The sequence below is a fragment of the Myxocyprinus asiaticus genome, chromosome 26 (genome assembly GCF_019703515.2).
Source record: "Myxocyprinus asiaticus isolate MX2 ecotype Aquarium Trade chromosome 26, UBuf_Myxa_2, whole genome shotgun sequence".
Lineage (NCBI taxonomy): Eukaryota > Metazoa > Chordata > Actinopteri > Cypriniformes > Catostomidae > Myxocyprinus > Myxocyprinus asiaticus.
In genome coordinates this window covers 38,461,640-38,477,939 of record NC_059369.1, presented here as the reverse complement: position 1 = coordinate 38,477,939, position 16,300 = coordinate 38,461,640, and the positions used below count along the sequence as shown (strand labels likewise).

The 16,300-nt window shown below is 37.3% G+C and overlaps 1 protein-coding gene across 1 annotated transcript; it reads left to right on the top strand.

Annotated features, from left to right (window-relative positions):
- The first annotated feature begins 10,032 nt into the window (after nt 1–10,032).
- On the top strand, nt 10,033–11,654 carry LOC127416619 (UDP-glucuronosyltransferase 2C1-like). Its single transcript, XM_051656058.1, has one exon. The coding sequence runs from the start codon at nt 10,048–10,050 to the stop codon at nt 11,518–11,520; it is 1,473 nt and encodes a 490-aa protein (XP_051512018.1). The 5' UTR covers nt 10,033–10,047; the 3' UTR covers nt 11,521–11,654.
- Nucleotides 11,655–16,300: the final 4,646 nt, after the last annotated feature.

The window sequence follows — 16,300 nt, the reverse complement described above, 5'->3', positions numbered from 1 at the left end:
GCTGGGATTCGTCCTCTGCCACTCGGATTGAGGCGAATCCCTACATGACCAGAGGACTTAAAAGTGCATTGGGAATTGGGCATTCCAAATTGGGTGAAAAAGGGAAAAAAATTAAAAAAAAAAAAAAAAACAACTCTGCCCGAAAGGCCAGCACTCCAGAGTCTCTTCACTGTTGTAGATGAAACTGGTGTCTGGCATGTAATGTTCATTGAAGTTGCCAGTTTAGGACCTGTGAGAAGTCTGTTTTACTAACAAAACAATAGACTGATGTGTTTCTAGTTGTTTATTTTTGGCCATTTTTGAAACCAAAATTGGAACTGAGAAGTTTATGGAGGCATTGTCATCTGGGCAGTGTCAAATATGTGCTGGACTGAGCAGGGCCGGCCTAGACTCTTTTGGCACCCTAGGTGAGATTTGAGCTCCTGTATAGTGCACAGAGAAAGAGTGTGTAAAGAATTTGAGTACTTTTAAGAGTGTGCGCTCTCAGCCAGAATAATCACATAAGGACATCTAAACATGTAGAAACTGATGTGCAGTATCAGATACACAGAATGTATAATGGTCCTAACTGAGAGAACTTGTGATGAAATGTGATGAAAAAGCCAAATCCTGATAGGTTTTTTTCAGGTCTGAAAAAGAGGGCATATGGTCACCCTATGTAACCATTTATCAGTACTAAAAGGATGTTACTGGCACATTTCATTTTTACGACAGTAACCATGGTTTCACAATGGTATTTTGTTGTAAATGTACAGTAACCACAAAATTAACCATGGTTACAATATTACCAACATATTACTGTACTATCATCACAGGGGTGTCAAGTAATTGAGTAAAAATACTTAAGTATTATTTTTGTGGATTTGTACTTTACGCAAGTGCAATTTAAACCGAATACTTGTACTTTTACTTAATTACATTTCCAAACAAAAAATAGTACTACTCCTTACAATTATATTTAACCTTGAAATGTACTCATTACATTTTTGAAGATAATTTTCTTTCCCTGTGTGGAGTTCTGACCATCTGCAAAGGCGGAATTTCAGATCCGATGTGAGCTTCGGATATGTTGAAATATTTGTGCGACTAGACCGAATGTAACCGCCTGACTGAATTTGAGGTATTCATTCAAAACTATGAGCACGAAATTAGAAACACTGACTGTGTTTGTCCTAAACTTTATTCTAAATGCCTGCTACTTCTAGATTGGACATTTATGAAGTCAGAAATGATCATTCGCGTTGCAAATATATATTATGTGGTTCATTTCACGTTTCAGGGCAGTTATGAAGTGAAATGTCCACTGTGTGGCTCTAATAGTGAGTGAAATGTTCTTCCAAACAGATGAGGTTTTAAGGTTAATGTTCTATCGAGATTTAAATCAGTAAGACCTACCTCCCTTCCCTAAACCTTAAACCTAACCGATAGTGTCATAGAAAGCAAATGTGAGATGGAAAAACAAAATTTTTGAAGCAACAACATCATAATGTGATGCTCCAATGACACTTTCAGCTCATGACTCGCGTGCTCTTCAGGACTCGTATCCCCGGTTCTTTGTATCGCATAAGCAACACTGTATCAGTTGAGCTACTGCGCAATTTGATCACAGTTAAACAAGCTTGTAAATGTAGTTGGTAATGTAATGCGAACATTTAAATGAGTCATGCGCTATAGAAAAAGTGTTGATATGTCATAAGATAGCATTGTGTGAGGAATAGAGCGAAAAGTACGTGTTTATAAGCTGATAATCTGCCATTTAACTCGTAATTTAACTCCTCTATTGATTTCATTCTAGCTAGGAAAAAAGTTACTTTTTACTTTTTTAACACTTAAGTACAATCGAATGTGAATACTTTTTTACTTTCACTCAAGTATGTTTTTGGCTAAATACTTGGACTTTTAATTGAGTAAAATTTTCACTCGGTATCCATACTTTCACTTAGTAATTTTCACTTATAATTTCGGAGTACTTTTTACACCCCTGTATCATCATGGTTAATTGCATTAAAACTAAGGTTTCTGCCAAAAAACATGGTTACTACAGTATTAGTAATACAGTGATGCAATCTACACACAAGCGATGCTGAGCCACGGGAACAAGTGCTATCAACAGTCCCTGCGTCTGGATAAAACCCTTCTCTGCACTCCCAGACATTCACCGTGATCAAATCACAACCAATAATCCTCTCAGCAGTCCGAACTGTCCTTTGTAGTCTTCTGATGTCTGATTTTGTAGCTGAACCAAACCAGACAGTTATTGAAGTACAGAGGACAGACTCAATGACTGCTGAATAGAACTGTATCAGCAGCGCCTGTGGCAGGTTGAATTTCCTCAGCTGGCGAAGGAAGTACAACCTCTGCTGGGCCTTTTTTTTTTTACAATGGAGTCAATGTGGGTCTCCCACTTCAGGTCCTGTGAGATGATAGTGCCCAGGAACCTGAATGACTCCACTGCTGCCACAGTGCTGTTTAGAATGGTGAGGGGGGTCAGTGTTGGGGTGTTTCTCCTAAAGTCCACAATCATCTCCACCGTTTTGAGTGTGTTCAGCTCAAGGTTGTTTTGACTGCACCAGACAGCCAGCTGTTTAACCTCCCTTCTGTATGCAAACTCATTGGCGTCATCTGCAAACTTCATGAGTTTGACAGAGGGGTCTTTGGCGATGCAGTCATTGGTGTAGAGGGAGAAGAGTAGTGGGGAGAGCACACATCCCTGGGGTTTCCCCTGTCTCACAAGCTGCTGCCTGTCCGTCAGAAAGCTGGTAATCCACTGACAGATAGACATGGGAACAGAGAGTTGGTGTAATTTATTCTGGAGTATAGCTGGGATGATGGAGTTGAAAGCCGAATTGAAGTCCACAAAAAGGATCCTTGCATATGTCCCTGGTCTGTCCAGATGTTGCAGGATATGATGCAATCCCATGTTGACTGCATCATCCACAGACCTGTTTGCTCTATAAGCAAATTGAAGGGGATCTAATAAGGGTCCAGTGATGTTCTTCAGGTGTGTACATTGTGTGATGAATATCTCCGGAAAGCTGGTCGACCTAAACAGATTCTGTGGCGACTTTCCACAAAGCCTGGAAGAGGTTCGCGCAAATGCAGAGGCAGTTAAAGATCTGGCCACAAGAATACGTGAAATCGAACTGGAAAACAGAAAACTTCAAACACAATTAACCCATTAAAATGTAAAAGGGGCTGTCAAAGACAACAGGTAAGCAACTTATAGTAACAGTGAAAGACTTGCGACTCATTGGACATACATTGGAACCTGATAAATGTTACATAGACAAGACAACACAGCTTTCTGATTTCCTTCTCTGCAATGTCATCCTATTAAGTTAAACATTGAGGATACTAAAATAGCCTAACAACCCTAACAGAGACACATTTACATTTTACAGTAAATTGTTGGGATCGGGACACACCTTGTGAAACCAGAAATTCTGCTTCCCTAATTCATTACAGTAACATTCATTCCAAAGCAGCATATAAGAATAGTATGGAAGACCAAATTATCTTTTAATGTTCCCAGCGTTACTTGTCATGATTGCATTTTTACTTGTAAGATTTCCAATTTCAGAGCTCTATAATGGAATTTGTTCAAGTATTCCAATTAGAAAGCTCTATAATTAAATTTGTACTTGCAAGAATTTCAATTACAGAGCTAGCTCTCTAATTGCATCTTTACTAGAAAAAATCCAATTAGAAAGCTCTACAATTGAATAATTTACTTGTCATATGTTTCCATGGACTCCCATTCATGTTTAATTACAGAGCTCTACAACTGATTTTTTACTAGGAGGAACTTAGAGAGCTCTGTAATTGCATTTTTACTAGTAAGAATTCCAATAAGAGAGCTCTACGGTTTAATTTTTTACTATAAATCACATTAAATATATGCTTAAATGAATAGTTCACCCAAAAAATGAAAATTCTCTCAGGATTTACTTACCTTTAAGCCATCCCAGATATGACTTTCCTTCTTCAGCAGAACCAAAGTGAAGATTTTTATAAGCAGATTTCAGCTCAGTTTGTCCAGCGACTGCTGGCAGGAAGTGATTTTTTTAAGTTTTAATTATCGATTTATTTTTTTACACAAACCTATCAATTTGCTTCAGAAGATATTAATTCATCGACTGGAGTAGTGTGGATTACTTTTATGCTGCCTAAATATGCCTTTTGGACCGTCAAACAGGCAGCAGCCTGATGGCACCCATTTACATGCATTGTATGAACAAACTGAGCTGAAATCTGCTTATAAAAATCTTCACTTTGGTTCTGCTGAAGAAGGAAAGTCATACACATCTAGGATGGCTTAAAGGTAAGTAAATAGTGAATTTTCATTTGGGGGTGAACGAACCCTTTAATTGCAATTTGTTTGTTTGTTTGTTTATTTGAGTTCATATCTTTAGCCATGAATTAAAAAGTATATAAATCATCAAATAGCACCTGCTCCATAAACAGTCAGTCATGTTTCTTGTATTATTTCCACACAGACCATCTCTACAAACTTTGATGTGAGACCTTGAAGACTGGCCATCTAGAAGCATTAAGCCCTGCACCATTTGGCCGATAAAATGTTATTGTCCTTATTTCTCTTCTGTGTCACATTCATACCAGAAAATCCTCTGACTCTCTGAGATAAAGTACAGGAATTTGTTTCACTCCCAGTTGTACCTGTTGGACCAGTGGTAAACAGGGTCATGACATGCCTTTTTTGTAATTATTTAATTATGTTACTTAAGGTTTACTTATAATATTTGTAAAGTTTTTGCACAAAAAACAGCCATATATTTGTAAAACATGGTCATTTTCTACACTTATTCTGACCCTCTGTAAGAAATGTTCGGTTTTGGTCCTGCTTCTCCTTTAAGACTTGACAGTAAACACTCACTGTTATGATTGGCTCTCTGCTCTTGACTGACCTGCTCTCTCCTTGCCATCTCACCGCTCACCAAGTCATAAGGTAAAGTAGGTGTTGATGTGTTGTTGTTGAGGAGGCCAGATGCAAATGTATAACACAGTGTGACATCACAATATGAAGGAAGTAGAGAATGAGTCGTTTTGGCAGTTTGGTTTCAACAACTGCTCTTTTTGCAGTGAGGAGGAAGTTTTGAGTTTTAAAACGTACAGTATGTTTTTATAGTATAATGACCTCTTATATGGTAAAAGATGAAGGAAAACTTGATTCTTCATGTCATGACCCCTTTAAAGTCTTAAAGGAATAGTTCACCCAAAAATGCAAATGCTCTCATCATTTACTCACCCTTATGCCATCCCGGATGTGTGACTTTCTTTCATCAGCAGAACACAAATGAAGATTTTTAGAAGAATGTCTCAGCTCTTTTGGTCCATATAATGCAAATTAATGGGTGCCAAAATTTTAAAGCTCCAAAAATCACCTAAGTCAGCATAAAAGTAATTCATATGACTCCAGTGGTTAAATCAATGTCTTCAGAAGCGATATGATAGGTGTGGGTGAGAAACAGATCAGTGTTTAACCCTATGGGGTCTGAGGGTGTTTTGGGCCCTGGAGAAGTTTTGACATGCCGTGACATTTGTGCTTTTTTTCAGTTGCTTAAAAACATATTAATGGCTAAAGTCTGATAATACTGTATTCAGCACAAACTGGGCTACAATAATATGTGAACAACATGTATGTACATGTTTGTATTTTTGAGAAAATAACGTTTATGCGTGGTTTTTGACAAAACTAAAATTGTAAGTCACTGAAATAAGGCCATATAACACATACTAAACATTTGTTCACAAGACTTTTGAGAACTGGATCTTGTAGCCTAGAGTTTTTGCTACAAAAATGATGTGAAACCATCCTGATCACTCATTCATACAAAACAATATAGTCATTTAACTTTTGTAAGACACTTTTAGTGTTAGAAAGGCCATATGCGAGGAGGCCTGGATGATCATGAATATTGAGGTTATTCACACCTGAGGAGACAAAGACCCCTCCCCTGAGAGATAATGAATGTGAGGAGACTTAATGACTGAATGTATTATCTGACTATACATTTTCTTTACATAAAGACTTTACTTAAAAACTTTAGACCTACACTACCGTTTAAAAGTTTACAGATCTGTAAGATTTTTTAACGTTTTTAAAAGAAGTCTCTTCTGCTCACCAAGGCTGCATTTATTTGATCCAAAATACAGCAAAAACAGTGATATTGTGAAATATTTTTTACAATTTAAAATAACTGTTTTCTATTTGAATATATTGTAAAATACAATTTATTCCTGTGATCAAAGCTGAATTTTCAGCATCATTACTGCTGCCTTCAGTATCACATGATCCTTCAGAAATCATTCTAATATGCAGATTTTTTAATATGGGCATATTTACAGCACATTTTACTCATTTACACCCGAACAGATATTTGCAAGCACAAGCTTCGTTGATGATAATGAGGCAGCATAAACACTAGTTAAAATATAATCTAAACATTCATATTATTTTTATATCATATTACATATCATATTTATATCATACAGCATACAATTTAAATACCTGCTTTAGCCGAAACAGCATTTAAATGTAACTAAAACTTGCCTATTAGGACATATTTCAAATGTCAATACTCTGAATCCTGGCTGGCAACTCTGGAAATAGTCCAGCTAGTAAAATATGTAAGTTTATATAAAATAGCATGTCAACTAATGTAAGTAAAACTAAATGACTTACTCATCCGGAATTGTATCCTCTGGATCAAGTCGCTCTTCAAAATGTAAACGTTCATCGTCAGAGTCCCGCTCTTCTTCTGAGGAAAATGTGAACTCTTCATCACTATCCAGGACCATCTGTAGAGCTTCCTCACCTGTGTAGCGTGCCATCTTCCAAACGCGCAGGAAACTGAATGTACTTGATGTTTTTTAAGGCATTGTTGGGGGCGTTTACCATTTGCATTGATCGCCTCAGCACATTACCGTATGAATAGCGCGCTCTGCTGGTGGGTGAGATCACATTAGCGATAATGAGCTGAGCCAGGAGAAACTGTACATCGCGTTGTTTCATACAGATTACATTGCAGGAGAATATTTGTTTTAAATTTGAAATGTTTTATTTAAAAGTAGACATTTTAAGCTTTCTTTAGACATATGTTTCATGTTTGTCTGATAAATATTCGCTGAGTTTCAGTTAATTTTTGTGACGCATTTCAGAAAGATGCTCGCGGAGACAGAGACGGCTAAAAGCGCACCGTTTATTTTCTTTATTTTACAAAAGCACAAGGTTTGTTGTTATTGTGAATGTACACAAATAAAAGTAGACCCTTTCTAGTTTCTAATGATGTCTTACACTTATCTGTATGCCCAAAAATGACGGAGTATTTTAAGTTGTTTCCGCTGTTATGCGGAAAAAATCCAGTAGGACGCGCCGGCGCGTCCGTCGACCCCAGAGGGACATTTTTACTTTAAATTCTCCTCCCTAATCAATGTCCACTTTAACGTTCACTTTCACATTCTTCTTCTTGTGTTTTTGATGATTCACATTCTGCATACATAAGGCCCATACTGGGCAGGGAGAAGACTTTCTTAAATATTGATCTGTTATCAGTATCAATATCACTTCTGAAGAAATCACTAGAGTCTTATGGATTACTTTTATGATGCCTTTATGTGCTTTTTGGGGCATACAATTTTGGCACCCATTCACTTGTACTGTATGGACAAACAGAGCTGAACTATTCTTATAAAAATCGTAATTTGTGTGCTGCAGAAGAAAGAAAGTCATACACATCTCAGATGGCATGAAGGTGAGTAAATGATTTCTCATTTTTGGGTGAACTATTCCTTTAACTTAAAAAAATAAATAAATAAATAACATTTGCACTGTTATTGTGCAGGATGAAAGATACCGTTTATTTAACACACTGACCTTTTGTGACAACATGCCCAAATAGCTGGGTCACAATAGGAACCTGCCACTATACACCTTAATATAATGTATCTCTGTGTAATTTATTGTGTCTACTTGCATGTCTAAGAGTTAATTCATTTACAAAAGAAAAAAACTAAAAACTAATGGTAGACAGTTTTGAACTAGATGTTTGAAACCAACCACTGCAATGAGAAAACAAGCACTTGAGTATTTGGACTCTGACTCAAAACCTTATACTGTAATATAGCACCTTGTGACAACTTCCAATGTGACATCTGGCCCAGGTCTCCCCTATATAGTAATGCTCTTATGTTTATGTCATAAGCTTCTTTTGTAATGCACTTTGAAAGAGTGAAACAATCTATGTTAACAAAAACATCAGGTTTCAAAAACTGCATTTGTAACTATGTAATACCTTCTATTTACTATTAAAGTTTCTTACTTTTTAACAGCTCTTCATTCACTACAATACAACACTAATGACATGCATGACTTGTTAAACAAGACTGCAGAAACAAAAAGCAAAATTTGTTTCTTTGCAACCCTATCTCATGAAAAGTCATAATTTACGAGTTGGCTATTTCGTATGGTCTCGCATAAACTCATACGACTTCACCACATGCAAATTCCTGGATGTCTAATGCAGAAGCGCGAGTTCTACGCACAAGGCGTTAAGGACATACTTATTAATATTATGCCCTTACCCAAACCCCTTATCTAAACTTAACCAAATAGTAGGGTGTGTAAACATGATAGGAAGCTGTTGTGTGTGACAGAATCAAGTAACTGACTAGAAGCCTTTATTTTGGTCACACATTATACATACTTTTTTTTTTTTTGCATACATACAATGAAATTTATTTGTTTTTTCACATATCCCAGCTAAGCTGGGGTCAGAGTGCAGGGTCAGCCATGATATGGCACCCCTGGAGCAGATAGGGTCAAGGGCCTTGCTCAAGGGCCCAACAGTGGCATCTTGACAGTGCTGGGGCTTGAACCCAGCCGACCTTCTGGTCAGTAACCCAGAGCCTTAACTGCTGAGCCACCACTGCCCCCATGATTGTTGTGTATTAGATGAAAATTATGTCCAGCGACGTCTTTGGCTGTAGTGAAAATCGTAGGAATTCAAAGGAGTGCAGTCGCACGATATCATACGAATTAGCCAAATTTAGAAAAGTCGTACAAATCCTGACGATTTCACCGTGAGAGTGTTGTTTCTTTGTCACAATAGATCATTTTGTCTTTCTTGAGCTATCATGGATTACCACAAAATGAAACGTTTAAAAAGTAAAGCAATGTGTGTGTAAATATCAGTAGATCTATGAAGAGAAAGAAATGTGTAGCTGTATTTAGAGTGAGTTTTGATTATAGAGGGAAAAAATAAATCCACTTAAACACAAATACTCTGAAGAAAGGTGTCAAAGTTCATGCCGTTGTTTCAAGCTAAACCCCTGCACTCTCTCACTTCAAAAACATTTTACAGGCAGAACTTGCCTATTTGAGAACACAGTTGAACATTTACCTGTTTCTTACAATTCCAGCCAGGCAATGGCATATTTTAAAAGAAAAACATAATTTCAGCATTGCAAAAGCTCAGAGAAATTATATCATTGTGCTATCCAGACTCAAGAGTTCAAGACGGCAGACAACGGTAAGTTACACATGGACTGCTAATTTATTTAATGACTGCTAAATGATTATTTTAATTTATTACTGATCATTTAAATGGATAGTTCACCCAAAAATAATTTACTCACCCTTATGTTTTTCTAAAACCCGTATAACTGCTTCCCTTCCGTGGAACACAAAAGGAGATGTAAGACTCCACTTTCATTTAATCTTTTTTTCCATATAATTAAAGTGAATGGCGACTGAGACTTAACATGCTTAAAAATCTCCTTTTGAGTTCCACAAAAGAAAGAAAGTCATACAGGCTTGGAACAACATGAGGGTGAGTACATGATTTTTATCAGAACAATCCATTTTATTCATGGGAACTAAGGATAGAATTGTTTTCTTTCTTGTAGCTTATAATTGCACAAAGTATGTGGATTTTGTGTCTTTCTTTGGCACTGTTGACCATCTTTGTGCCTGTCCGCCACTGTGGAAACGTTCTGGTTGTTCCCTTGGAAGGAAGCCATTGGGTGAACATGGACATCCTAATCAAAGCACTGTACAATCACGGCCACAACATCACTGTGTTACGTACAACCAGAAGCTGGTATACAAAGGAAAACGCAACCCATTACACTTCTGTTACGGTGCCTGTCAGTGAAAGCTTTGATGAGGAATTCATTAAGCCCATTCTAAAGCGATTATTTGCTACTGAGCGGAGTGCAACCTCAGTGTTTAATTTTGTTAGTCTCCAGTTTGAAATGTTTGCTACAATGACCAAAGTCCATGAGATGGTTTGCAGAATGGTGAGGACCATGTTTGAGGATGACGACTTGATGCAGTCGCTACGGGAACAGCAGTATGATGTCATCCTCACAGACCCAGCGTGGGGTGCTGGTATCATGTTGGCTCACTACCTTAACGTCCCACTAGTCTACAATGTGAGATGGATTACTAGTGGAGAGGGACACCACGCCATTGCACCTTCTCCAACATCATACATCCCAAAGACTGGATCAGGTTTAACTGATAAAATGATGTTCAATCAGAGAATCAAAAACTTGTTGTTTTATGTACTCATGGATATTCAGCATAGATTCCTAATAAAACCTCAATATCAGGCTGTCTGTAATAAATACTTTCATCCACATGTTGATTTCTATGAGCTTCTACAGGGTGCTGATATTTGGCTTATGAGGGTGGATTTTGTCTTTGAATTTCCTCGTCCAATAATGCCAAATTTTATTTACATGGGCGGCTTTCAGTGCATGCCAGCCAATCCCCTACCACAACATCTGGAGGACTTTGTGCAAGGTTCTGGAGAACATGGAGTCATTATCATGTCTCTGGGGACATTTGTTAGTGAACTTCCACAAGACATAACTGAAGATATTGCTGCCGCTTTTGCAAAAATGCCACAGAAGATTGTTTGGAGACACCTTGGAGAGAAACCAACTACTCTAGGCAACAACACATTACTGGTTGACTGGATGCCACAGAATGATCTTCTTGGACATCCAAAGACCAGAGTGTTTGTAGCTCATGGGGGAACTAATGGAGTTCAGGAAGCCATTTACCATGGTATTCCAGTGGTTGGAATTCCACTTTTCTTTGACCAATATGACAATCTCCTTCGGCTGAAAGAGAGAGGAGCTGCAAAAATGCTGTCCTTGAGCACTGTCAACGAGAATATCTTCTATCAAGCCGTGCAGGAAGTGTTTACAGAACCTTCCTACAGGAAAAACATGCAGAGACTGTCCGATCTCCACAGAGACACTCCATTAAAACCACTCGACAGCGCCCTCTTTTGGATTGAGTTTGTCATGAGACACAAAGGGGCAGCTCATCTGCGCAATGAGGCCTATAAAATGCCCTGGTACTCCTACTACAGTGTAGATGTTGTACTGTTTGTTTTAACAATGGTTTTAGTACCTGTGTTTCTAACAGTGACATTGGTCAGATGGGTGTGTATTAGATTACATGGCAGAAGTAAAATAAAAAATGAGTAGAAAATACATCTGTATTTAATTAGCCTATATTCTACAAGTGATGCTCAAACTCGAAACAGAAATTTGTTAAAAATGGTTGAAAATGTATTTCCACTTTTTTGAAAACAAATAAATTCTGATTTGTTGAAGTTTATTAACTGTACATGTTAACTAGTTATGTTAGGCATACTGTCTACATCATAAAGCAGGAAGAATAGTATGGTAACAAAGATTATTATAAAACTTGAAAGGAAGGAATATGTAAAAAATAAAAATAGAAGTCAGTTTCAGATTTAAGGTGCTTTTTTGGCATGACAAATAATTGTACATTCCTATTACAGTACATGACAATTTGCTGCATTCAAATAAAATTCTTAGTTTATGTATGTGTACGTGCAACACATAAATAAAGACAAAAAAAGACAAAGAATGATAAAATGGATAGTTTCTATTACTTTAAAACATCACTGAAGCAATGATGTCACCAAATTAATTTACTTAGAGATTATGGTGTTTTATGGACTGGACTGTTTTCTGGTTCAGGTATCCACAAGAAGCAATGTAAAAACTACCGAAACATGTGATCCAGACAAAGAACAACAACCATACTGGTGTTAGTTGGAGTAAAAATGAGTTCAGGCTCAACTTTTTGGCTCTCATAGCAACTCAAAGTAGTTCATATTTACGTAACTAGTTCACACAAAAATGAAAATTCTCTTATCATTCACTCACCCTCATGCCGCCTCAGATGTGTATGACTTTCTTTCTTCTGCAGAGCACAAACAAAAATTTTTAGAATATCTCAGCTCTGTAGGTCCATTCAATGCAAGTGAATGGGTATCAAAATGCTGACACTCCAAAAAGCACATAAAGGCATCATAAAATTATCCATACAACTCCAGTGTTTTAATCTATATATTGACTTAAGAAGTGATATGATAGATGTGGGTGAGAAACAAATCAATCTTTAAGTCCTTTTTGCTAGAAATTCTTCTCCCTGCCCAGTAGGGGGCGATATGCATGAAGAATGTGAATCACCAAAAACACAAGAATGTAAAAGTGAAAGTAAAAGTGGAGATTGACTGAGTAGGGAGGAGAATTTATAGTAGAAAAGGACTTAATGTTGATCTGTTTCTCACTCACACCATCATATCGATTCTGAAGACATGGATTTAACCACTGGAGTCTTATGGATTACTTTTATGCTGACTTATATGATTTTTGGAGCTTCAACATTTTGGTACCCATTCACTTGCATTGTATGGACCAAAAGAGCTGAGAAATTCTTCTAAAAATCTCCATTAGAGTTCAGCTGATGAAAGAAAGTCATACAAATCTAGGATGGCATAAGGATGAGTAAATGATGAGAGAATTACAATTTTTGGGTGAACACTTCCTTTAACTCGAGCTTATGCTTCAGGTCATCTACCCACTCGGTCATAGAGACTCTGCAATGTATCGAATATGGAGCAACTTTTTTTTTTGTGTGGAAATTTTTACAAATGCGATTGAAAACACTGGAAACTGGAAATTAGATGGGGCATGCAGTTCCAATTCAAACTAACATGATCGCACGGGAAGTTGACATGTTGCTACTGAATTTTCTAGTACCCCGAGTCCTGACATTGACCACAATCTGCCGAGTTACTGACAAGCGCCATCTCCCATCAGACATTTTTGCATCAGTTCAAGCACATTTACCCCCTCCTGTAGTGCAGCTGAATGCGTGTCGGGACAGCAGTGTCACAGACCTGGGTTCGTGCACTTGTTGACACCAGGATGTAATCATGTTCACATAATCAATGATTAGTGCCATTTTGGAGGTTCCATTTTCCCTCTAATGTTACATTTTACTCCACTAATGGTTAGGTTTAGGCAAGGGTGTAGCAGCCATGAGGGACATCGGGGACACGTCCCCCGCACTCTTTAAAAAGGTGATTTTTGTCCCCTGTACTTTTCCAAGCTAAACCAATACCGAGTCTAAATGGTGGATTTGTATACAGTATTCTTTTTGTTTTGTTACTTTGGGCTGATTGAGCGACTATCCAGGCAATCCCAGGTGAGTTTCATGAGCCGAAACAACCCTTACATAATAGGCCGTCAGTCAGACAGTCTAATCAACGTGGCTCCATTCATTTCTACAAAGTTGCTTTCAACAATGCTCATTTATCCATGTTTTTTATTGGCATTGATGTTGATCTAAATTAATAATCTAGAGATGAGGAACACACAAATGAGAGTTATTTATCGGCATGTCGTTCTTGATCGGCAGCATTACTTGAAATGCACTGCAGAAAAAAAACAAAGGACAATCCTTCTTTTAAGCACACATTGTAAGTAGAGTTCATATCAGCGCATGAGTCTTCATTAAGTTATGCTTTTTACATTATGTTTGTGAGGTAATAGTTTGATTGGTTGTTTTTGCTAATTTAAGCAGATTACTTGATCTGTGTTAAATATTTAAAGCTATTTTTAATATCAGCTCCTGTTTTTTACCTCTATGTCGGTGTGCACTCAACAAACTGTAGGAAAAAAGATAGCTCAGCTGTGTTCTTAGAACACAGGCATTTTACTGAAGTGAATAGTTATGTGGTTAAAAATGCTTAATAATGTGCTTGATAATGCTTAAAACCTCTGCTAAAGTCTCTATACATACACATTTTAAAGGATTAAAATGTTCTTTTGATTGTTGATTCAGTAAATAACTAATTTCACACAAGACACTCATTTGTCATCACCTTCTGGCATCACCAGAAATGGTCACTGAATCATTAAATGGATCTGAACGAATTTTGGTGAACGTAGTCAAAACACTCAAGCCACTTTGATACATTTAAATCCCACAATGCACAAGCACAGAGTAAAAAATAAAATTGTGCACATGCACAATTGTCATTGTCATTGATTAACTCATTTATTCAGGACCAGCTTGTGCTCAGTCTTTTATTGTCATGTGTGAAACAGAAGCAAATGCTCCACAAGATGCTCTTTATTTTTGCAGCTAATTTTGCAAAATTTTGCAATACATGAATCTTTAAAATACTACAATATTAAAAGTAAATAATATGTTTATATTAATATAATATGTATATCATATATATATATATATATACACACACACACACACACACACATACACACTGGCGGCCAAAAGTTTAGAATAATGTACAGATTATGGAAAGAAATTGGTAATTTTATTCACCAAAGTGGCATTCAACTGATCACAATGTATAGTCAGGACATTAATAATGTGAAAAGTTACTATTACAATTTGACAAAAATGTTCAGAACTTCTTAAACTCCTTCAATGAGTTCTCATCAAAAAATCCTCCACGTGCAGCAATGACAGCTTTGCAGATCCTTGGAATTCTAGCTGTCAGTTTGTCCAGATACTCAGGTGACATTTCACCCCACACTTCCTGTAGCACTTGCCATAGATGTGGCTGTCTTGTCGGGCACTTCTCACGCACCTTACAGTCTAGCTGATCCCACAAAAGCTTAATGGGGTTAAGATCCATAACACTCTTTTCCAATTATCTGTTGTCCAATGTCTGTTTCTTTGCCCACTCTAACCTTTTCTTTTTGTTTTTCTGATTCAAAAGTGGCTTTTTCTTTGCAATTCTTCCCATAAGGCCATGAGTCTTCTCTTTACTGTTGTACATGAAACTGGTGTTGAGCGGGTAGAATTCAATGAAGCTGTCAGCTGAGGACATGTGAGGCGTCTATTTCTCAAACTAGAGACTCTGATGTACTTATCCTCTTGTTTAGTTATATCTGGGCCTTCCACATCTCTTTCTGTCCTTGTTAGAGTCAGTTGTCCTTTGTCTTTGAAGACTGTATTGTACACCTTTGTATGAAATCTTCAGTTTTTTGGCAATTTCAAGCATTGTATGGCCTTCATTCCTCAAAACAATGATTGACTGATGAGTTTCTAGAGAAAGCTGTTTCTTTTTTTGCCATTTTTGACCTAATATTGACCTTAATACATGCCAGTCTATTGCATACTGTGGCAACTCAAAAACAAACACAAAGACAATTTTAAGCTTCATTTAATGAACCAAATAGCTTTCAACTGTGTTTGATATAAAGTGATTTTCTAGTACCAAATTAGCAATTTATCATGATTACTCAAGGATAAGGTGTTGGAGTGATGGCTGCTGGAAATGGGGCCTGTCTAGATTTGATCAAAAATGACTTTTTTCAAATAGTGATGGTGCTGTTTTTTACATCAGTAATGTCCTGACTATACTTTGTGATCAGTTGAATGCCACTTTGGTGAATTAAAGTACCAATTTCCTTCCGAAACAGCAAAATCTGTACATTATTCCAAACTTTTGGGCACCAGTGTGTGTGTGTGTGTGTGTGTGTGTGTGTGTGTGTGTGTGTGTGTATATATATAGAGAGAGAGAGATACTGCACTGTAAGTGTTGGGCCTGTGCAAGCCACCTACTTTTAAAATGACTGCTACGCCCCTGGGTTTAGGATTGAGGATTGAGGGAAGAGTTAATAAAATATGCATTCCTCTTTACTACATCACTGACAACTAAAAACAACTTGGTTTGCAATCGGCTATTATCACCACTCTGTGGACATTTCACCCAGAACCTGGAGCTCACACGTGCCCTTACGTTCAAAAACACTTCCTGCTTCGGCCACTGGTGGCAGTAGTTACACTTTTGGTAAGCACAGGCCAATTTTTGCTAAAGAGCTTTCAACCTACAGTCGCCGAATTCACAGTGACCGAGTTCCGAATGGCATACTACCATATTACTCTTACTATTTCTTCCATAGATAGCCTAGA

What these genes read in the sequence shown, in the direction of transcription:
- LOC127416619 (XM_051656058.1), top strand. Translation starts at nt 10,048, where the DNA reads ATGGACATCCTAATCAAAGCACTGTACAATCACGGCCACAACATCACT.